General features: G+C 41.7%; 1 protein-coding gene across 6 annotated transcripts in view; it reads left to right on the plus strand.

Annotated features, from left to right (window-relative positions):
- HECW1 (HECT, C2 and WW domain containing E3 ubiquitin protein ligase 1) overlaps positions 1-22,639 on the plus strand; it is a 296,546-nt gene that overhangs the window by 263,449 nt on the left and 10,458 nt on the right. For all 6 annotated transcript variants that reach the window (XM_074575619.1, XM_074575623.1, XM_074575620.1 and 3 more), the window contains 3 exons: positions 15,486-15,584; positions 16,987-17,116; positions 21,135-21,281. In XM_074575619.1, coding sequence (XP_074431720.1) covers positions 15,486-15,584; positions 16,987-17,116; positions 21,135-21,281 — 376 coding nt within the window. The remainder of the gene's footprint in view (positions 1-15,485; positions 15,585-16,986; positions 17,117-21,134; positions 21,282-22,639) is intronic.

Here is a 22,639-nt window from a genome sequence, read left to right on the forward strand (position 1 = left end):
AGAAAAAAAGATTGTTTTCCTATTCCCAAATCCTTTATGAGACATCAGTTAACATAGATGGATGAATCAGTTTTGAGAGTCCCAGGGTCACAGAAAATTAATATTCCTAGCCTTTTCAAAGCTTGAAGTTTGATGTCAGTCATGAAAACCACACAACCACAATTGGTTTATATTTGCAGATTTCTTGAACTGTATGCCTTTTGGTGCTGTGGGGCTTATCATTTATGTGGAATCTACCCTTGACGTGTTTCTCTGTATAGTAATTCTGCAAGACCTATCCAGACACAGCTATATGAAGAAACAGGGCTAGGAGAAAAAAAAAAAAAAATCTCTCAAAATTATTTTACATTTTCTCTTCCTTAAGCGAACAGTGGTGAGCTTGAGATAAATACAACAAAGTGCAAAGATGTTGAAGTTTTGTTCATATTGGCAGAATTGAGAAATACGCTGCTCTTTTTCCCCTGGCCTAAAAGTTACAGCTCTGCTGCTGTTAATGGTTTATTTCATGCTTCGCTCTTTGTACAAACAACATTCTGAGTCCAAAATGAGCACATCAAAGCACAGAGTAGTTGTATGTATGCCAAGTTAAGAAAGAGACATAATGACTGGAAAATATTTCTCATTTATGGAGAAACTGAGATTTAACACCTTTCCTGCAAGCTTCCATTGAATAAGATTTTTTCCTTCAGTTAACATATGTGCCTACTGAACATACAAAATACAAGATATCACACATTTTCAAACTTAAAAAAATTATTTTAAATCCCCCTGTATCTGAAAGGACACAGTTATATCTCTCTAGACCTAAGAAGTTTAATGATATGCATTTTTACCTGCATGCTACGGGATGTACCCAAAGCTCGTAGCCAGAAGAGCTGCTTTTAATCCATGCCAGTAATGAGCCATTCTGTCTGATCTAGGTAACATACCTAGCTCTTTGCCTCGATATTTGACAACATATTCTAAAATACTGTTTACACCCCCTCTTAAGGTAGTTTGCCCTTCTCCACCTAAGTGGCGCTGCTATATATTATTTCAGTGAAAAGAACATGGTTTAGCCCAGAAGGAATATTCTTGTCTTTGCTGTACTCTGAGGTAGGGTGAGTCACTGATGAATCCTTCTCGGGTTTTGCTCAGTATGCTGGGAGACAGAGTGATGGGACTCTTAAATGTTTCTGTCACGACCTCATGCAAAGTTAGAGGTGTAATATGCAGTACAGCTCCATAATACTGAGTTCTTGCATACTAATAAATGGTTCTCAATAGCTTGCCACATCAGCTTCGCACTCTCTTCCCTGCTGACCGTCCTTTGAAAGATTTTAGACTGACTTCCAGCTCCCTGCAGCATTGATGCACTAGGGTCCAGGATGCCCAATATTAGAGGATATACAGAGATACTTTTTCACTGGGGGGAAAGAGGTTTCTGTCTCTGATTGGAATACCTAAGGTTTGATGGAATATTGTAGTTCTCATTGTCACCAAAACCAACCAACCAACCAAACAAAAGGTTGGATAGGTAAATCAACCCTGAGAGGAAAAAAAAAAACCAACCTGGTGCACAATAGATGGTGGAAATGTGCTTCTAAATTCTGGGAACAAAACATCTAGTTACAGAGTTTGTGTAGTCTTAAATATTCATGTAGGTCACTGATTACTCTCCCTGTCTTCTTCATGGTACATTTTCAAGTGGTCTAGAAAATTGCTGGCATCTCTTCACTGCGTCTCATTCACTTGTATTGCAACACAATGATTTGTCTAATCATGCTGTGATACAGTGTGGTTTTCCTCAGGTCTTTATTTGGTCCATAATTTTCCGTGGTATTTCCCTACTCAGCTCTAGCTAAGCAAAATGATAAACTGGGTGTTCATTTCTGTGATGGTTTCTGTATTATTTTCACCAAACCTGAAGAGTACCATCTCTGTGCTCTTTCATTGTTCACATGGCTACCAATTTCAGATGTTTACGATTTGGCTGTCATCGTAATATCACATAAGAAGTTCTGCTTCTTAGAATAAAGCAATTCTGAGTGTTTTCTCATGAACTTTCCCTCCCTGCTGTGAGTACTTAATTTGATAGTGACAACTAAAAGTTTCTTTTTTTAGTTCACAAAACACTGTGTTCACAAACTGCTGTTGGGTGGAAATCTAGTCTCTCTTTCACACGTCTTCTGAGTGGGACAGAGTTTTCCTTCACAGCAGTCCTGTCCCCGGGAGTAACCCACTAAGATAATGTAATGCACCTTTCTTTGAGAGACAGCACGGGTCATCTACACCAGACATTTTGTCCCCAGATCACTTGCCTGGTCTTTTATCTGACTCACCCCAGCAATCCTTTTCACGTCATCTACTCTCGAATTTTTAGTTCATTGCATTTTGTAAATGTAGAACCACAGCCAGAAATGTGAAAAGAAGCCCAGTCTCTTCATAGAAGACCAGATGGCCTAGACAGATAAAATCACTCACAGACATTCACTTGGAGATCTGAGGGATGCTAACTTGAAACATCTTTTTCTGTGTTTTCATAGTGAATTAATGACAGCTTGTTTTTTTAACAATTAGGCATTTGCGGACCTTGCTGTGACAGTTATGCAGCCAGAGAGCAGTACCCCAGTGTCACAGTTATCTTAGAGGTATTTACAGCTTGCTAATCATACTTAGCATTCTGTATCCATCTCAGGAAAGTCCTGTTGTGTTTTGTTTGTTTGTGTTTCTTTAAATGAAATTCAATACTTTTACTTAGCAGGACCTTATTAGAAAGTTGTAGACTTGCGAGTAAAATGTTTTTGTGCAGAACCCTACTGAAGACCACAAAGATGATGATATATTCAGACCCAGTGGCCCAGGTTCCCAGAAGCTGTAGATTGATTCCTGGCTGCGCTGTCCTGATGAAATCCATTAACTTAATGCATATTTAGAACTGCTTTGGGGCAGGAGTTTCTTCATTCTGTTCCCGTAGTTAACCTTTCTTTCTGCCCCCCAGTACCCCTTGTATTCTAGTCCGTGCTGCTCAATGGAGTCAGACAGAAAACTTGCCTGTATTTCTACACTGTATTCCGCAGGCAGACGCAAGCCTGTTGCGCCCACTCTCCATGCTGACACGAACTTGCTTTCCCTGTGCTCCAAGCCAACTGCCGTGGTTACTGCAACACTGAGCTGAGAAAATATATGCTGCCTCCCATCAGGGCTGATTACTTCAGGCTTGGCGCTGCCTGGGTTGCTTTTACGTGCTCTGGCAAGCTTGGCACAAGGGTAGAGCAAGCTGCCTTTGCCCGCCCAGTGCTGTGTGGGTACACCCCCAGCCAAACTCTGACCTTCTCTTTTATTTATTTCATGTAAATGAGAAACCACATAGCCATCACTATCCGTCTCAGGCATGCCAAAGAATGCAGGGTGTTGTTTTTCCCATTTTTTGTTTTAATAAACCCATGAAGAACCAAGAATGTTGCAACCTCAGCTGTCCTTTCTCCTTAGGGAGCTTGCTTGATTTTCTTAACCCAGTTTCCTTAGGAGTTGCGCCTTGTGCAATTGCCCTGCCTATCCATCAGACAGTTTCCTCATCAGTTTGAGACCTATTTGACAGGAAGTTAAACATCCCAAAGATACTAATTTCCTAAAAGCTTTGTGAAACATGTGGCTGGGTAAAGGATAGATACGCCTCAGTGAGGGCAGGCTGGTGATCTCAACGGTTACCTGTTCTGCTTGGCCTCTTGACTGGGCAGTTAGCACGAGCGAGCTGACAGGTCCATCACAGGCTCAGGCTGTGAACCAGCTTATAGCATCTTCCTCGGTAGCTTGGGGGTGCGAGGGAGAGCTGTGAAAGCTCAGGGGAGGCAGAAGGGAGGAACTGGAGGTACTCCAAAGCGTGGGAAGCACAAGCAGAGATGTGTAGGAGGAATTGGAGCTATTGCAGTGTGGTAATGTTGGGCCATCAGAGACATAGCTATAGGAAACAAAGCTCCATTAATGCTGCTACATAGAGAACTTATTTCAATTAAAGTCTTTTTAAAGAAAGTGACAAATCGCCTCATGACCTAATGGGTTGTATTCAGATGCTGACCAGCTCATAGGATGGATTTGGGCACGTTCTGTGGCTCTATAGAAACAGTGGAGAAACGTAGTCACAGCATCCAAGCAGGAGGTCTTCAAACAGCCGTTACTCCTCTCCACTGACTGAAAGTATCTCTGGGGAATATGTGGCCCAAATTACTCATTTATCTCTTTAACTTTAATGTTTCAACTGTGGTGGCAGGCCACCTAGATATGGCCCAATACCTGTTCTATTATTAAGGGAGTCAGAAACACTGATCTTGGGTTTGGCCTCAAATGGGCCAGTTGTGTAGGTCTGTGTTTGGAGGAGGAATGAATTTAGAAGACGAGTTTTGCAGCCATCTTGAAGGGACCTGTTTATGCTAAATGCTGAAAAATCATTATTATGCTAAATCATTATATAATATATGCTGAAAAATGCTCTTAAAAATCAGATCACATATAGCACCGCAGAGTGAACATCCAGCAACATCCGGTTGTTTTTGAAATTTAGATGTTGACCTCTTTGCCTCAGTTTCCGTCTGAAGAGATTTCCTAGTATGTAATCAACTTGAAATCCATTTGATGTACACTAATGCTCTGAACTGCTTTGAAATTCTCAGATGAAAGGCACCATAGAACACCAAAGCATTTAATGTTACATTACACTATAAATTTTAATTACTAGCAATATCTTACTTTAAATAAATTATGTTTGCATGAGAAATTATCAAGCGCTATTGTAAATCTTGTGGACAAGAGTGATATTAAAATAAATATGCAGCTGAAATAATTTTGTAAGACCTTTTCACTATGTGAAAAGAGTATGTTACTGAAATGCCTTCTTGCTGCTGCACTGTGATCTCTCTCAGTGCCTTCTGTACTTAAGTAAACTTTTATTTTCCTATTAAGTTTGATGTATTACTATATCACATAGAGCCTGCCTCAACAGCTGGTTAATTATTTATTAAGGGTCAGGAGGAATAGTAAGATTAAAGGCAAACCAAAGTGAAGGAGAAAAAAAAAAACATTCTCCCAAACTGAGCTTCTACAGCAACCGTTTTTTTTTAAAAAAGTTTCTGCTTTATATTTACCTTATTCTTGACTTTCTGTGTCTTAGTGGAGGATTTTTTTCAAATTCTTTTGAGGATCTGAATGGCGATATAAAACAGCTTGAAAGAAGAGACCTTTCTCTTCTTTCCTTCTTTTTCCTGCTCTGAATCTCATATTGTCTAGCATTGCTTCCATAATTACAGTTTGGTTTGAGGGAAAGGCGGGTGTTCTGTTTTGCTGTGTTTTCACAAAAGTCATCTTTTTTTTTTTTTTCCTTTGCTTAAGGCCATTTAGTCTTTTGCAACATTGCGGATTAAATTTGCCCAGAGATGGGAGGCTTCACATGAAAATCTCTGTAGTGTCTCCACCTTGCATGTGGTAGAGGAGAAAAGGGTAAAATCCACACTGTCTCTGAGCGTGTGGGCCTGCGGGGAAGCATCAGGGTGGGCAGAGATTGTGTGTTTATTTGTAGTGGCGAAAAACTCCCAGGGAGTGATGAATGTCCTCGTATCTCTTGTTCCAGCCACACTGGAATGGCGAGGCTGAGCTGTCACTATGAAGTATGGCTCAGGCGTCTTTGCCCCTCCTTATTTCTCACTGCATTTTATTCAGACTTTGGTGTGAGGTAAAGAAAAGTCAGTTAGAGCAGGTGCAGACATTCCCAAGCTAACCTTCTTTATTAATAAACACAATTCATGCATCAAAAGAAAGGGTGCTTGCAGAGCAGAATTGTTTTCAGTAAATCACCCAAATTCATTTTGGGTATTTTTGAGTAGAAAAGGCATTTCTCTTTGTGTAGGTCTCTCCCTGGGATATTTTGAAAGTTAGAAGCTTCGTTTGTCCATTGAAAATTATCCTTCGTTTCAGTATGTTACCTTAGCGTTACATTAAAATGCAGAAAACGGGAAGATTAACGTTTCAGTTGATCTGATGTGAATGTATTGAAAGAGAGAAGGGCAATGTCAATTTTGTCAGTTTGCCCCAACTTGGGACAGGAATATTTTTTGAAGTCTCAACTAAATTCTGAAAAATCCTGACCTATCCACCCTCTATGAAAAAAAAAATTATGTATTTAATAACAGGAATACAGAACTATAAATTCAGTATCTTGTGTCTGATTGAAGGAAGCTTTTTACATTGCGACTTATGACTTGCATTCTGGAAAAGATGGACTAGAAACTGGAATTCATTAATTTTATTGGAAAGATTCATGAAGGAAAAGACAAAAATTTTCTTGGACTTCAGATCAGCAACGCAAAGGTCCAGGTGTAATGCATTCTGCGTGTTCCCAGGAGAGGAGTGGAGCCATCAGTTTGCAGTGGTATTAATAAAAGTTGGAGGCGTTTAACGGTTTGCAAAACAAGACCTAAAACAGACTTTCAAACAGTGAATTTTCAGTATATCTGAATTTTAGCACGCAGATTTCTGAGTTTACTCAGTTGAGGAACCTCATCCCGAGAGGCAGGGATCCTTAGCTGAACTGCAGTACAGCGCAAACCCGAGTGTGTGCCTTCTGGACCCGGGGTGCAAAGTCCATGTGGCTCTGCACTGCAGAAGACCTGTTTGCAGTTAGCTCAAGGATATCCGCATCGGGCTTCGTCACATGGTGTAAACATTCCTGGGTGCTTACCAGTGAGTTTATGGTGAGCAGTCTCTCTCGTGATTAAATACCCCAGACAGGCTGGAAAGGATGTGCCTCCTTTGACAGAGAGTAAGTCAGTTATTGTGGCTTCGGTGTTCATAGTTAGCCATTGAAGGAAAATGTGCAGTCATTTGGCTTGTGCTTTTATGGCCCTCTTGTCTGGCAGATGACTCAATCTATGGATTTTCCCCTGTAGCTTGACTAGTTTGTTTCAACACATGGCAAAGCTATGGAAAGCAAACATAAATCATGCAATGGATAAAACTTCACCAATTCATAGATTTACAAAGTGTCCCCCCACCACCAGCTTTTCCAAAAGGTTTGACTGAGAAATCAAAATCTCTTGATAAAAATGCTCTTTTGCTGTCTTAAAAAAACAACCTATAGGCATCAGACTGAGTTGATCCCCAGGGAGCGGATCATAAACTAGAGCTGATTCACAAAATTACATATCATTTTTGTAGAAGGTAAGAAAGTAAAAAAACGTCAAATAGACTAAACAACTAAAATAGAGCTGGGACTCAGAGGACTGTGATTCCATTGCTGTCTCTACCACTTATTTTCTGGGTAACATTAAATTAAGACATTTTACTTTTGTACTTAAGTTTTCTCATTTGTCAAATGAAATATTGGCACTGATCTCCTCTGGAAGCTGCTTTGAGATCTGCTAGTCAAAAATACAGCCTAGGATCTGGCAATCACAAAAGGTAGAGGTTTGTGGTCTTCTAGCCAATAGTTCATACCTCAGTCTGCATCTCCTCTGTAGTTACTGGGCAAAATTGGAAGAGAGTTTGCCAACAGTCTTACAGGCCAGTGTGTTTTATCCATTGTACCAGGAAGTGAAGCCAAACCCTGCAAGCAGCCTGATTTCTGATGAAGGTTAGTCATGTTTGTGCTGCCGTGTTTTGCCAGGGGTTCTCCCAGAGGAGGATGATTTTAAGTTATGGAGTTAAGTTATGGTCCATGAGGTTGATAGCTCTGCAAGCAGAGATAGCAGCTCCATCGCTCAGCCACACTCCCACTCCTCCTCTCCTCCTCCAAAACACTACATTCATGGAACTCCTTTGCTATTGGTAAAATGACACATAGCACAGATTTCTTATTGTAGAGAGAGTAAGCTGAAAGTAGATGTTTGGGAGACTGTGTTTAGAGAAACCTGAGGGGACACTGGGAATTTCCCTTGTCTACATTATCTTTGCCCCTCATTTTTCTGGATAAAGCAGAAGAGCCTGCAGCTTTCCTGATAAAAGCGTGCTTTTTGCTCTGTGGCACAATTAGTCTTTTAACCTTTCCTGACAGTTCTTTTGTGGTGGGTATAACCACGATATAAGGAAGATGAAAAGACATTTTGAGTGAAAATGCAACATAGGTTGGTTAGAGACAAGGGAAAGACATGAAGGATTTGATGAGGTTAAATAAAGAAGCAGTAAGATTTGCATTATCTCCCTGTTTTTCAGTTACTGGTAAATTAAGCTTCAGGAATGGTTTGAGGTTTAGTTGCTAATTCAGAGTACATGAGCTCCAGAGATTTAGAAGGACATGGATAGTTTGCATTTCCATCACGTGTAAGCAATAGCTCTTTTTTATGTGGTTACTTTTTAGTACTGAGAAACAGAAATGTTGGGTTACATTTGCAGATAGATCCAGAAAATAAAAGTAGGGCAAGCACTTATTGGAGTGTCAGTGTTGCACTGGCCTTTTGCAGCAGAAAATTTACGCACAACTTAGCAATAAACCGAGAGGTTGACTCACATAAACACGCTCATCATATGAAACTCAGGTGCCCAGCAACAGTAAAAATATCTAAAGGAAGGCTGGCAAGAGAAGGCTCACTCCTGTAGATCTTCACCTGAAGAGAATTCCCAGTTCAGGGTTTGAAGCCTAAAGGAATTTTTTTTTGTACCAGGTAGCTTTTCTCTCTGAAAAATCAGTTTTCATCCCTTTTTTTTTTCTTGTTTAATTTCATTCTTGGGCGATGCACACATTTCACACATCTCTGAACACCTTCTTTGTATTTTATGACAATCTGCAGTCAGGCCTGCTGGACTCTTCCACTTTCCATACACTTTATGATCGGGGCTACTTAACAGAGGCCAGTGCTTTCTTAAATGAGTGTTACGAATTTCCTTTAAAACGTAATTAAATCTCATAAGTTTTATGGGAATAGTAAGGAGACAGAGTATTATCAAAGAGGGACTCGTGGAATATGCTCTTTCATCTTTCGATGCCTGAATGAAATGCCTTGGCTCTGAGTAGAATGTATCCTCCATTAAATCCCAATTACATTTACAGGGGCTGCAGGGGTAAATCCCTGTAGTCTATAGCTGTTTAACATCCATCATTTTCCAGGCTGGAAGTCTGCACAAACAGTTGTTCCACGTCAGCACTCCTAAAAGTTTCCTTTCAGTTTTATTTTGGAAAATGGGCTGAAAATGAAGCTTATCTGACAGAATTTTCTATGGTTTCATAGTGAGGAAGCGTGGAGATTCCCCATAAAATCTCGGTAACTGTCTGAAAACCTGGAATGAATTTTGACCATATATGAGATAAGATGCATTTCAGTATATAGAGCGTAACTCAGAGGAGATTAAAAAGAAGACAACAAAACTTGGTCAGGTAGATCATCATTACCATTCCTTCAGAAGAGGCGTGTGGGGATCCAGAGTAAGTTCTCAGGTGGGATGATGCCAGTGTGGCTAGCTATCAGAAGAGGTGGGATAAATCCTCAGCACAACATTGGAAGACGCTGCATTTGTCTTTGTCTCTCTGAGAATTCTTCATATTAGAGATGGATATAAGAAAAGAAAACAAGCCAACAATAAGCTTATTACTCCTTATATTGGAATTCTCCTCCAGGACTCATTTAGGAATTATTTTTACCTTTTCTCTTTAATGTGCTGAGACTTTGTGGACTTTTGTCTCCTGGCCTTTGTAAGAGCCGTTCCTTTCATATTAATGACACATGAGCTCATCAGATTCCTGAACTGAAGAGGCATCGTGCTGGAATGCCACAGCGTCCACCTCGGAGCCTGCAGATATGCAAAGCAAATTTACCACACCACCAAATGACATGGTGGCAAAGAGGCAGCCTGCAAAGTTTGCAGATGCAGGTCAGATAGCTAACAGAACGGCGGTAGCTATCCCAACCTGCATGGTTAACCTTTCTGACAATAGATCGCTTCATGTCATCACATTAGTCCGTTCAAATGTTCTGTCATTTATGTGAGTTAGGGGTTAAATATGCACACCAAACTAAAGAAAGGCATTTGTTAATGAAGGCTGATAGAGGTGTGGATTTGATCCACTGCCAAGGTTTTGTAAAGACGATCTGATCCTACTGGTAGGTTATGGCTCAGTAGATGTAGCTCATTACAGGACGTGTTGATCGTGTCCTGCACTGAGCCAACGCAAGGATATGTGCTACTAGCATATAGACACACAGCTCTGGTGCATATGCCTCAGGAGGTTCAACAAGGCCAAGTGCAGGATCCTGCACCTGAGTCGGGGCAACCCCTGATATCAGTACAGGCTGGGGGATGAAGAGATTGAGAGCAGCCCCGCTGAGAAGAATGTGAGAGTACTGGTGGATGAAAAGCTGGACATGAGCCAGCAATGTGCACTTGCAACCCAGAAAGCCAACTGCATCCTGGGCTACATCAAAAGAAGCGTGGCCAACAGGTCGAGGGAGGTGGTTCTACCGCTCTACTCCGCTCTGGTGAGACCTCACCTGGATTACTGCAACCAGTTCTGGGGCTTCCAACATAAGAAGGACACGGACCTGTTAGAGCGAGACCAGAGGGCCACGGAGATATTTAGAGGGTTGGAGCACCTATGCTATGAGGACAGGCTGAGAGAGTTGGGGTTGTTCAGCCTGGAGAAGAGAAGGCTCCAGGGAGACCTTATTGCGGCCCTCCGGTACTTAAAGGGGGCCTACAGGAAGGATGGGGAGGGACTCTTTATCAGGGCCCGTTGCAATAGAGCAAGAGATAACAGTTTTAAACTAAAAGAGCATAGATTTAGACTGGATATATGGAAGAAACTTTTTACAATAAAGGTGGTGAAACCCTGGAACAGTTGCCCAGAGAGGTGGTAGATGTCCCATCTTTGGAAACATTCAAGGTCGGGTTGGAGGGGTCTCTGAGCACCCTGATGTAGTTGAAGATGTCCCTGCTCATTGCAAGGGGGTTGGACTAGATGACCTGTAAAGGTCCCTTCCAACCCAAACTATTCTACAATTGTGTGAAAATAAGCTGTACCACAATGTCTGGAAGCCATGATGACTGGTTTTCTACAAATTTGGGTTTCATGACTGAATTCTCTGTTGTCTAATAAGATGCATGTTCGGAGTGAAGCCTTTCCCATGACTGGGCCCTTCTAAATACTTTCCCCTTCTTAGATTCTCTGATATCTAATAAGGGTTGAGATCAGGTCCAATCTCTCCCACTGTGGAAGGACGAATAAGCTCTCCAGCTGCATCCACCTGCCATCCACCTCCCTTAGAAGAGCTGCCAAGGGCAGAAATCCTGTACTGCAGTGTAGTCTCATTTGTTCAGCTTGTCTTTCAGGTGGCCAAAAGTTCATCTACACAATTAAACAGTCAAAAGCTTTAAAACTGGTGCAACAGAACATGCAAATTTGTCTTAAAGATGAAAGCTAGTTTTCAGTAGTCTCTTAAAAGGAAAATGACATTTTCAAATTTGATGTGAACCATATGATATTCATCTCTCTTGAGCCCTCCTTTGAATATTTTTTCACAAGCTACTGCATCAAGAAGGGCACATTTAAACCTAGATGATGTGTTCGAGTGAGATAAGGTTTGCAAGATTTTCAATCTTTTTAATCCCATCAGGTGCTTCCTCTATTTAGGATTTAAAGTTTCTCATACAATACCCAATGTAGCCCACATGGCATGGTTACCAAAGCATCCCCTACAGAATGATAAAAACCATTCTTCCCCTGTACACATAGATTACAATTTTGTCAAAGTACATCATTCTCCATCTGAATCCAAGGAAGGACTGTCATATAAAGTAGAGCTGGGTTAGTTCAACCAGTTAAGAGAAAGACCTGTAACAAAGGGTCATTATAGGTCCTGCCTTACTCTGCTGCTATGATAAGGACCAGAGTAAATTAAATTTCCTGTGACTCACCTGCAATTGCAGGAAAATTTATTGCTTAGTCGCTGCTACAGCATATGGATTTGTCTCTCCCTGTGTACACAGACACGCAGTAAGCATGCAGAGAGTCCCCCTGAGGAGAACGAGCCTGTTATTTTGCAACAGGCTGTTGTGAAAACAGGCTGTTCTGGGGGCACCTGCAGCCTCCAGAAAGAAAGGGAGTTAGGTGGGTAGCGTGGAAACTACTGCGAACGGGTCAAATAGTAGTAGTGTTAAAAGCCAGAAGGCAGGTGCACACAATGTCCTTTGTTGAGTGGATGAACTGTGTCAATAGGCAGGCAAACCAGAGCAGCTCTCCTGCTTGTTAATTCTGTCTCTCATTCCACCATTTCCTGTTCATTAACTCCCTCCTGCATTTCCCATTTCTGCTGGAGCACATTACTCAGATTCAATCATTGTCTCCAAAAGGGGAGGGTGTTGAAAGAAAGGGCCAGAGCAAGACGTCGCATTCCCCACCTCTCCTGAGCCATCTTTCCTCCTAGAAAGAAATCGAACAAGCATTTTATATTTCCTTGGAAAGATAAATGTAAATCGGGTTTAAGGAAAGTATGTGCCCTCCAGCTAGGATTTACCTTTGTCCTACTTATTCTGTCAAGAAAACTTGTTTTTTCTGAAGGGACTGTCTCTGAATCTCACCCAAGCTCTAAATCCTTCAGGAAGAAACAAACACAGAAGTCTGGTTTTGGTTTACCTGGCTTTTGTAAGGAAGGCAATTTTTCTAGTTGCTTTTTTGTAAGTTGTGATATATTTTAAGTGGGACTGTTATGCTTGGCTGATCATGGTGGCAGCTTGATGGACTGCATAGACACATGCGCAGATAGACCGTATAGTTGTCCTCTGAGGAGAGTAGCAAATGCCTCCCTTTTATAGAATCACAGAATGGTTTGGGTTAGAAGGGACCTCAAAGACCATCTAGTTCCAACCCCTCTGCCAGGGGCAGGGACACCTCCCACTAGACCAAGTTACTCAAAGCCCCATCCAGCCTGGTGTTGAACACTTATCCGTTGACTTGCCACTGTCTGTGTTTCTCATTGAGCTTCTGGACTACAGGCGTGTCACCTATGGTCCCAGGCGCTATCCAGAGCAGAAAAGGGGCCAGAGTACCTTCTCTTACACTACTCTTCAGATCAGAGAGTCAGGTATAGTGAGTCTCTGCAGAGAAACAAAAGCTGCATGCGGAAGAGGAAGCGTTTGTGGGCTGGAGAGCTCACATGCTTTGGCCACAAAGCACTGTGTCTGCTGGGGTGATGTGGAGCTGCTGAGAAATACAGTCTCAACAAAGCTTTTTCATCCATTGTATTGACAGGCACCAGGAGTGGCGACCTCTTGTTAATTATTTAATCTCTTTTATCCGGACCAGTTAGTACCAGATTTGTTTTCCTACATGGTATCATTGCAAGGGCTGGGACTATAGAACCACAGTCAGGCCCACAGTTTGAGCGAGCTGAGCCCTGGTATGTCCCAGAGGGTTGCAAGTGCAAGGCCAGACTGAAGGACCACACAAGACAGAGTTGCTCTGACCCATGGTTGCGTAGGCTGACTTAGTCCTTTTACACAGAAACACTGCCCATGACCTTCGGAGGGTTTGATACAGTTCTGCCATACGGCATTGATTCAAATTAAACTCGCCATTAACGGCTACCGTAACACGTGCTCGTGATTGTAAACACCTTGATCTTGGTGCACTGCCCTTTCATGTCAGCTTTGCATTAATGCCCTCTAAAGCCTTTGTAGAGGTAAAGAAGTGATACAAGCAGCAAGAAGAAAACCAACTCTGTGCACGCATTCAAGCAACAGCTTAGCAGAAACAGTGCTCCCAAATCTGTGTGACTTTTCTTGGCAATTTATACTTTCATCTTTACTTTACCCCAAATGGCTCCAGCCAGCACAGTCAAGTAGCCATGGGGTGAGCGCCATGGTGAGGAACACCCAGTGCTCATAGTATTTTCATTCAGCATTCACTTACAAAATGTATAGGGATGGATAGGGGAAGGGGAGGCGGTGAAGAACAAAACCAAAAAAGCCGACATGCATTATTTAGGACAAACGGACTTGATTATAGATCCTGAAGGTGCTATAAAACTGATGGATTGCAGGCTCAGTATTCCTGGGATTTGAGTCGTCTGGCTTCCACTGTACTTTCATTGTGTCAGCTCCCCCTCTTTTCGTTGCTTTTTTGCTGGAAACATTGCACTGGAGCACAAGTGAAGTGAAGCGGGTCCTAACTGGACCCAACAGCTGCCTTTTGTTGCTGCTGTGGAAACAGCTGTAAGGGGGTAATATAATCACTCTTCTGTTACCAGTCAGCTGCATATCATAAGCACCTTTCTTGGATGCAGGGGACCTGGAGGCAGCTCCCGTGGTGATGTAAATGCTAATTGGGCCCACAGCATGCTATTTTGTGCCCCATTTGACATACTAAGCACTTGTTGTTCTGTCCCATGAGCATAAAGTTGACTGAACGGATACTCTGTGCTACTTTTATTACGATGAGACTCATGTTTCATTCATATGCAGGAGGGGTCTTTGCACTGGTTCCTGTAGTGGAAGGAATGGTTTCTTGGCTTTTTGATCTGTTTCTCATCTTTTGTGCAATAAAACTTTACTATGATGTCAGGCAGCTCAGGCTTGGAGTGCTCATGTTTGGGATGTTGGATTCTTTTCTTTTCCTTCTTTACAAATAAGTAAGTCTTGGATGGGTGATGGGGGGGGGGGGGCGTTTTTACAAAAAACAAACACACCTGGACTCACACCAATTCTGTATTTTTCTGCTTAAGATTACTGATGTAAAACCAGATTTGAAGGAATAGTCTCTAATAAGTCACAGAAGAAATCGTAGAAAGAAAAGCTTTAACAGCTTATCATCACGGGTCATAGATTGTAACAGACAGGGCACTATTTGAGTGTACTTGGAGCGGGACTAGGGGTTGTTCTTGGAAAACAGAAGCAAACACAAGAGTATGTAAAGGCCAAAGACAGCTGAGCATCGGCATTAAGAAAGTGGTCTGGGGACAGCTTGCCTGAGCTTTAGATACTGATTTTAGTACGTGTCCTTTATCACAACAGTAAACTTATTTGAATTGAATTCCCCCCCCTTATAAAGCCAACTCGCTACTCTTTTAAAGTACTCTGAAGCCCCAGCTTGGAAAGTGTAACCAGTCAGAAATTGGATGTACTGATTCACCAAATATCCTTTGCAGCTGTTTTGATAGTATGTTTTCTGCTGAGGTAAGGTGGAGTATTACAGTATTTCACTGGCTGAATATTGTGTTTGATGGAGTCAGTCTGTATTAGAACATTCAACTAAAGATCACAGAAGGTGAGTCTTCGGAGTGTTTATGGATTTGGCACAGGAGAACATATAACATGCCAGCTGCACGTATGGGTACTGTAGGAGATGGATGAAGAAGAGATCCATTATTGATCAGAGGTGCAAGGAGTGATGTTAGGTATCTGCTCAGAAAAAAAGAAATAAATGAATAAATGGAAGGAACTAAGTCAGAAATAAAGAACAGTTGCTATCTGTGTAAGTTTCTGTGTTGAATGTCTTGAGTTATACTTAATTTACCCTGCATTTTATACCCTAGGTTCAGGTTCAGCGGTCGTATTCTTGGCCTTGCTCTCATTCATCAGTACCTTCTTGATGCTTTCTTCACAAGGCCGTTCTACAAAGCACTACTAAGGCTGTAAGTACAAGCACGCAGCCATGCAGAAACCATGCAGAAACAGCAATCCTGCAGTGAGTTCTAGAGACACAGACTCTCATGGAGTTGCTTCGAGCACTCTGACCTTGAAGTCCTTTCCCCTGTTGGTTGGTTGGTCTGTGATAGAAAACAAACGTGTTTTATTTTTCCTTTACTTTCTCCAAGACTTTGCCCTTCATAAATACTGTGCTGATAAAAACGCATAGTAAGTATGATATTTAGAAAAGTACTGACCCATAATTCTAGAGTTTACTACTGATGAAAAGTTATCAAAGCAATTAAAATGAGATGTGGAAGGCTGCAAAGCATCTTTGACAGAACACAACAAAATAACAACAAAAAAAGGAGGGGGGGTCACATAAAAAAATACATAATTTCTCATGCCTCGCTGGTAGAGTAGGTTTACATTTTAAAAAAAAACTCAAATTAATTAGGAATGCTAATGGAGATGTAAACAGTGAATGTTTTGTATTGGTTGTCTTCTGTCTTTCACACTAGTAAGCAGAAGCTACCAGTAACGCGTTTCTTTGAGTGTCAAGTTTATAAGGTTAACTTTAATTGACAATCTGTCCTTCTTTAATTAATAGACTGCAATAAGACAAGGTACATAAAATTTGTAGCAATAAGAAAAGCTGTAAGTAGTAAGTCAAGACTGCAATTAAACAACAGAGAGCAGAATAAAGTTTAGCTAAAGTAGTTTATCATTTAGGATGATTCCAAATCAGCGAAGATGTTTGTCTTAACAGTCCTTCAAGTTCTTTGTATTTAATTTTATTTTTTTAACAATGAGTGTTCCTGGGGTCCCAACGCTCATATCTATATCGTATCTGAGCTAGTCTGGAAACAGCCTGAAACCTTGAGTCCTCCCTGCATCCTTATTGCCCCTTTAGGGGATTTGAAACCAGATGCTCGTAACATCCACCTGCCCTTTCACCAACCAAGGTCGACTCCTTATTAGCAGAAATTTAGGCTGCCTGGTCTGCCTTATGTCAGTCTTGTGTGCTCACGTCCAGGATGATAGATACATGGAAGCAGCCAGGCACAACGTGGCGGGGCCCATCTGGACTGAAGGTAAGCCTGTGCTCTCAAGTGCAGGGCATCCTGAAGATTCACAGAAAATCAAGCCCTAGGGGTGCCTTCCGACAGCAAACAGTGCAGGCAGCCAACAGATTTGGCCTTGAGCCCAGCCATGCAAAGCAGACAGTTGCAGAACAGCTTTAAGAGGGTCTGTGTAATAGGCCTTGATGTTAACAAAACCAAACAAACTGCAGCTTTATGTTGGATCTTCAGTATAAATTTGTTCACATTCTTAGTAGTAAAGTCAGCCTGCCGATAGTCGTGGGGTCGTATATTCAGCTGAATTTTTTTCTTGCCTCATAATCAGGCCATGTGATTTAAGCGACCTAGAGTACCTGGATGAAGAGTTCCATCAGAGCTTGCAGTGGATGAAGGATAATAACATCACAGATATCCTGGATCTTACCTTCACAGTGAACGAGGAGGTGTTTGGACAGGTGAGCACAGCTATGCAAAACATCTGAAAAGCAAATTTGAAGCTGACAAAGTTGAGCATGATGAACATCTTTCTGTCAGAACAGATCCTTTAGCCTTTCAATAACACTTTCTTCTCCTGCCTTCTGTTTCTTTCAAGCCACCTGTTTCAATGCAGATGTTTATTCTTAGGGTGTATAATATAAAATACCAGCCCCCCTACAGGCTTATTGAGCCACACGCTGATGAGCATGAGGAATTCTCTGGAGTGCAGCTCTTCTCTCTCCGGGGTGTAGTTCACACAGATGTGGCATTCGGTGAATGCAAGCAATGTAACTTAAAGCTGATGTGACTGAAAGGATTCGGGGGGTTAGGAGGGAAGAAAAACATTTGGCAGGTGGTGTAAGACCTGGTAACTCTCACCATTGTTTTGTCTGATATCTCCCTGTTAGATTCTGTGTCTCTTACTTACCTTGCACCTACTTAACAACTTGGTATGTACATCCATTTATTATGCTTTCTGCTACTCAGTTCTACCTTATTCAGACAATTCTCTTTAACCTAGCTGATCTGGATAACTAAAACCTTAAATAGGGTCCAACCCTGGCTTAAGTGCAGACTGGCAACCAGAAAAAGTGTTTCCTGTGGGATTCTTTGGCTTGCAGTGAAGCCCTGGTGCTCTTTGCTGTTGTAGCCCGTGCTAGATTATAACTATCTCTGGAAAGCCTTGAAGGGACCCAAAGCAGTATTCACACCAAGAGTAAGGATCTCCAAGGAGACACTGAAGAACCAAGCTCACCAAGCACTGCAGAAGCTCAAGGGATGGAAGCTCACTTGTATAAGGAGGAGACACACAGTGCCATCGGGAGCAGAGAGATCAGCTGAAAGGGAAGAGAGTGGCTCTCTGCCCTTGAAAATGAACTTGACAGGAGGAGTTTGCACAGAGCTAGGGTAGCTCTGCGAGCTAGGGGAGAGGTAGACTAGTTTCTGAGGGGAGGAATTCTGGCCCTGAGAGTAAAAGGGCTGCTCGGCTATAAGCTTGAAAGTAACAGAAAGCAAGCAAGACTTCAGGGGGTATTTTCAAAACTGAATTTAGTCTGCTTATAGTACAAGGTCATGACAGATGAGCAGAGTCAAGGGTGGATGAAATTAAAAGGATGGGGCAGAAGAACTGAAGTAAGAAGCCTCTGTAGGAAAGGTAACACTGTTTTTCCATAGACTTAATTGCAGGGGTTTTTCACGGGTTTTGCGCTGAGAGGTTGCATTGACATTCAACTGACAGTACAGTGGTTTCCCTGGAAGGTATGCCTATATAAGATTAATACACAAAGACAGACAGAAACATACAGACATATTCACGAAGACAGATAAGAGAAGTTTGTATTTACATTGGAAGACTACAAAGATGAATAAGAATCTCAGCCTGAATTGCCCTGATGCATCTGAAGGGAACATTTGGCACACTAATTACCTGTTATGCTCTCCCCAAAGAAAAGAGCTAGACAATTACATAGGAGTCTGTTGTGGAAGATAAGAGATGGCTCCATAAAGAAGAGAAAAAAATCACAATCTGTTGTAGATACTGTGATATGAAAGCAAAGGAACACCAAGAGCCAGATTTTTATGCCAGTTGACACATTGTCTCGTACTTTTTCATATGTACTAGACACTAATCTTGCTAGATGGGGGGGGGAAATGATTCTTGCTGTGAATTGCGACTGTCAGAATTCAAGAGTCCTAAGTGAAAGTGAGATTTTCCCCCTTCTGAAATTGGCTAAGTGCTGACAGAAAAATAACGAAGAAACTGCAATCACGTTTTATGCTCACAGATGGATCCCAGTTGGAAATTCTTGCATGCCAAGAGTATCTGACCACTTAAATGCCATCTGAGCATTGCTTTGCTGGATACATGTGCAAGTGGAGATCACAGTGGGAGCTCTGCTAATATTTGGGAAGCTGGATTTCAAGGGTTGGTTAAGGGAAACAAGAAATAGTGGCGCTTTGAGAAGCTGTGCGGTAAATGGGTTACAGCCCTTTTGTCCTGCTTCCACGATGACTTTATTATGGACCAGTCACTACTACTTTTTCTTTCTTGTCTCATCTCTGACGTGTATTTAGGTTTTAAACCTTTCAGGCAAAATCCTCTTTCTTGATACCTTTTCTATTAGAATTTACTACTGAGGAGCTCTAGCCTTCTTCGCATACTGGGCCGGAGCACTACTGTAATAGCAAAGATACCATGTCAGACCAAGCATCACACATTTTTATTGGTGGGGGCTGAACGCCAATTTGAGAATTTCACTTATAACACTGAGAGAGGTGTCAGTTGATTGTGACCCTAAGTTCTTTCTCATGCTTTTACCCAGTAGAAAATGTTCTTTCAGGCCTGTGTCCATGCTCTGTCTCTCTCTATATATATGTGGCCTGTCTCCAAGCCCTGGCAATTGCTCCAGTCAGGTAAAAGGAATGGATTAGATTGGTTGAAATATCTCCTTGCTACTCTGAAATCATTCTGAATTCCAGCTCACAGCTATGGTTAATGCCTCTATGAACAAGAAATTAAAAATAGGGACATATTGTTATTGATTGCCTGCCTCCAATTCTAGTTAACTAATTGTATTGGAAATTACATGGATAATGAGAAGTTGAAGAAATCACTAGCATGTCTACATGTTTGTGGGAAGTCTTGCAGGAGCTTTAGAACATCTGGATTTAAGAATGTCTTGAAGAATACAGCATGGCAGCTGGGCCAGAGTCTTACCCTCTGGATGATGCAGCGTTGGCTCATATAATGGTGATGCAGTAATCTACATTTGGGAATTTAACCTGAACCAGCTAAGAATTCCTAACTCATTACATCCAGCCCTACTTGTTCTTGCTGTTTCTCAGCAAAGCTACAGATTAGATGACTCACTGAGTGTTTCCATAATTCATAATGTTACAACAGGTGACAAGCAAAGTGACCTAAATACTATATATGCTGTGTGCTCTTTGTTGGGCTAATAAATAGATAATAATATAAATAATATGTAAATAATACAAATTATGAATATGTATTCATGCAGCTCGTTTACTATCTGTGCTAGACATCATTGTTTATAGCAGCAGAAAACTGAAGAGGAGAGCAAAACATTCTTCTTTTAAATCCACTAGACCGAATGTGAGAATAATTGCAAGATAAATATTATTTTCTGTCACATGTGAGGAATATGTGCTTGCTGGGTAGAGTCTAGATTGATTCTTTAAATCCCTTCTCAATCTTAAGCCTTAGTAACCCAAGACAACTAAATTAACCATTAAAATGCAATGAAAAGCTGCGGCTCTTGGTTAAAAAAATAAAAAGGTTATTTGCCGTACAAACACTTTTCAGGTTTGGATGGCTGATACAAAACTCTGAATCCCACAGTGATTATATTTGTCATTTATGCAAGGTGCTGTACAGGTCTTGTTTAGATAGTGTATTGGGAGTATTCATTTTGTGGTGCTTTCTTTGGCTATTGGCATTTCTGAATAAACACTTTTATTAGCACTTGGGGACAGCTAACACTTGTTGCCTAAGAGACAGGTAGATATCCCTTCCAGTTGGCAAAACAATCTGTCTATTCCAATACTGTGATTGCCCCTCCATCCTGTTGTTTCCCATACTGTTGCTTGGACGATCTACAGCAAGCAGCAAGCTGGTATGGTTGCCGCCCTCTCTGCAGCTCCTAGGTGGGGAAAGGAGAGGAGAAGGATGAAAAGATGGGCCAGAATGGCGCATTGTACATGGCTTACGGATGGTGCTCTCAATCAATCCTTGCTGGTACAGTTTGGAGTAACCTAAAAGTCAGCCCAGCTTCAGCTGGGGATAAGGCTAGGGCTGAAGGGGTGTTTCTCATTATCCTTTTTGTTGCTACTGCAAATGGACAAGAGGCCAGGAGTCCAGAATTAGAAATATGGCTGGGCTGTTGTATTTTTCACTTAAGTTTTCAAAGTACAACTTAAATTTAAACACAATGTGACCCATACATTGCTATGCCACTATTTATCTTTGTTCTGTAGGTGACAGAGAGAGAGTTGAAATCTGGAGGGGCAAATACAGCAGTGACAGAAAAGAACAAAAAAGAGTACATCGAGAGAATGGTTAAGTGGCGAGTGGAACGAGGAGTGGTTCAGCAAACAGAGGCCCTGGTCCGTGGCTTCTACGAAGTAAGTAACAAAACGATGCTCCCACAGTCTTCCTTTCCTCATCTGAATGAGATGACCCAATGGTTAAACTATGATTCACCGGTACCCTGTGAAATAGTTAAACAGCCACAGATAGCAAGGAACTGCAGTGCCAGGATCTGTAGAGACAGGGACCTTGGATATGGCATGTTTAGCATTAAGGGAGAAAGGAACGAAATGTGTATTCTGAATATGATAAAGCATAACAATCAAGAAAGATACTGCTTTCCATTCACAGAGTAAGAGAAGTAGGCGCTTGCAAATTTTGGGGTTTTTACCCTGCTGTGGTGCAAAACAAGATTGTGAAGAACTGTACGCTTCAGTGAGGAGCTGGTGTGACACACTGTGTCTTAAGGGACTTATTCCAGTAAAGTTGGTCCTAGGATGCAGTCAGCTATTATCTTATTGGTATTCATGGGTGCTGCTCCATTGTTGTCCCTGGATTTTGCTAATTTATCTTTGCTGAAGACCTGGATCTGAGAACTTGCTTCTGGCAGAGCTGCTACAAGGACTGCCAAAAGACTGAATGAAAACCTGTGGCTTTGCTGACCAACCCATATGGTCACCTATTCTTGCCCCCCTTACTAATCGTATTCAAACATGTATCTTGCCCTAGCAGCTGTATAATATAAGTAGAAGTTGAGGGCTATCTCGCAGAGGGAAATGAAGTGAAAGAATTGGCAACCCTGGAAAATGGAACAGCAGATAACGGACATGCAGAATAGTACTCGTAACTGATGGCTCTAAGCGGTCATGCGCTGCCATTTATTGGTGGTGGAACCCAGTGAAGGTGGCTTTGTACCTGAATAGACTTGGTCAGCCCTTTCCTGTAGAAAGGGGTTGGCTAAGTGACTCCATACAGTTTACTAAAGCGTGCATAATGTTCGCTAACTTTTTCTCCCTGTGAATACTGTAGGCTGTTAAAGCTTTTGGTTTCACATAATGAAAGTGAATCTCAGCTGCATCTTCAGTGAATGAAGACCTGAGGGCACTCCTACATAGTTGTAATCAAACTCCAATACAAAACAAATATAAAATGAATTGTCCATATTACAAATCCAGTCTTTGATTATCAAAATCACTTGTCAGAGTGAATGTAACAATGAAGAATGTTCTGCACAGATTATGTCCTGTCACTTGTATTGTTTCATTCTGGTCAAATCTCATGTGTCGTCGTTTGCAGCTCAAAACATCAGCAGATTCCCTGAAGAAGAGCACAGATTTATCAGCAGAGGAGTGGAAGTTAGCTGTCAGCATGCAGACTTCATCAGAATAAAGAGCTGGCCATCAGAGCCATAGGTTTATGAGACATTGCCTTTGCTTTATTTCCAGTCTGAAAC

Source organism: Larus michahellis, chromosome 2 (genome assembly GCF_964199755.1).
Source record: "Larus michahellis chromosome 2, bLarMic1.1, whole genome shotgun sequence".
NCBI classification, from domain to species: domain Eukaryota; kingdom Metazoa; phylum Chordata; class Aves; order Charadriiformes; family Laridae; genus Larus; species Larus michahellis.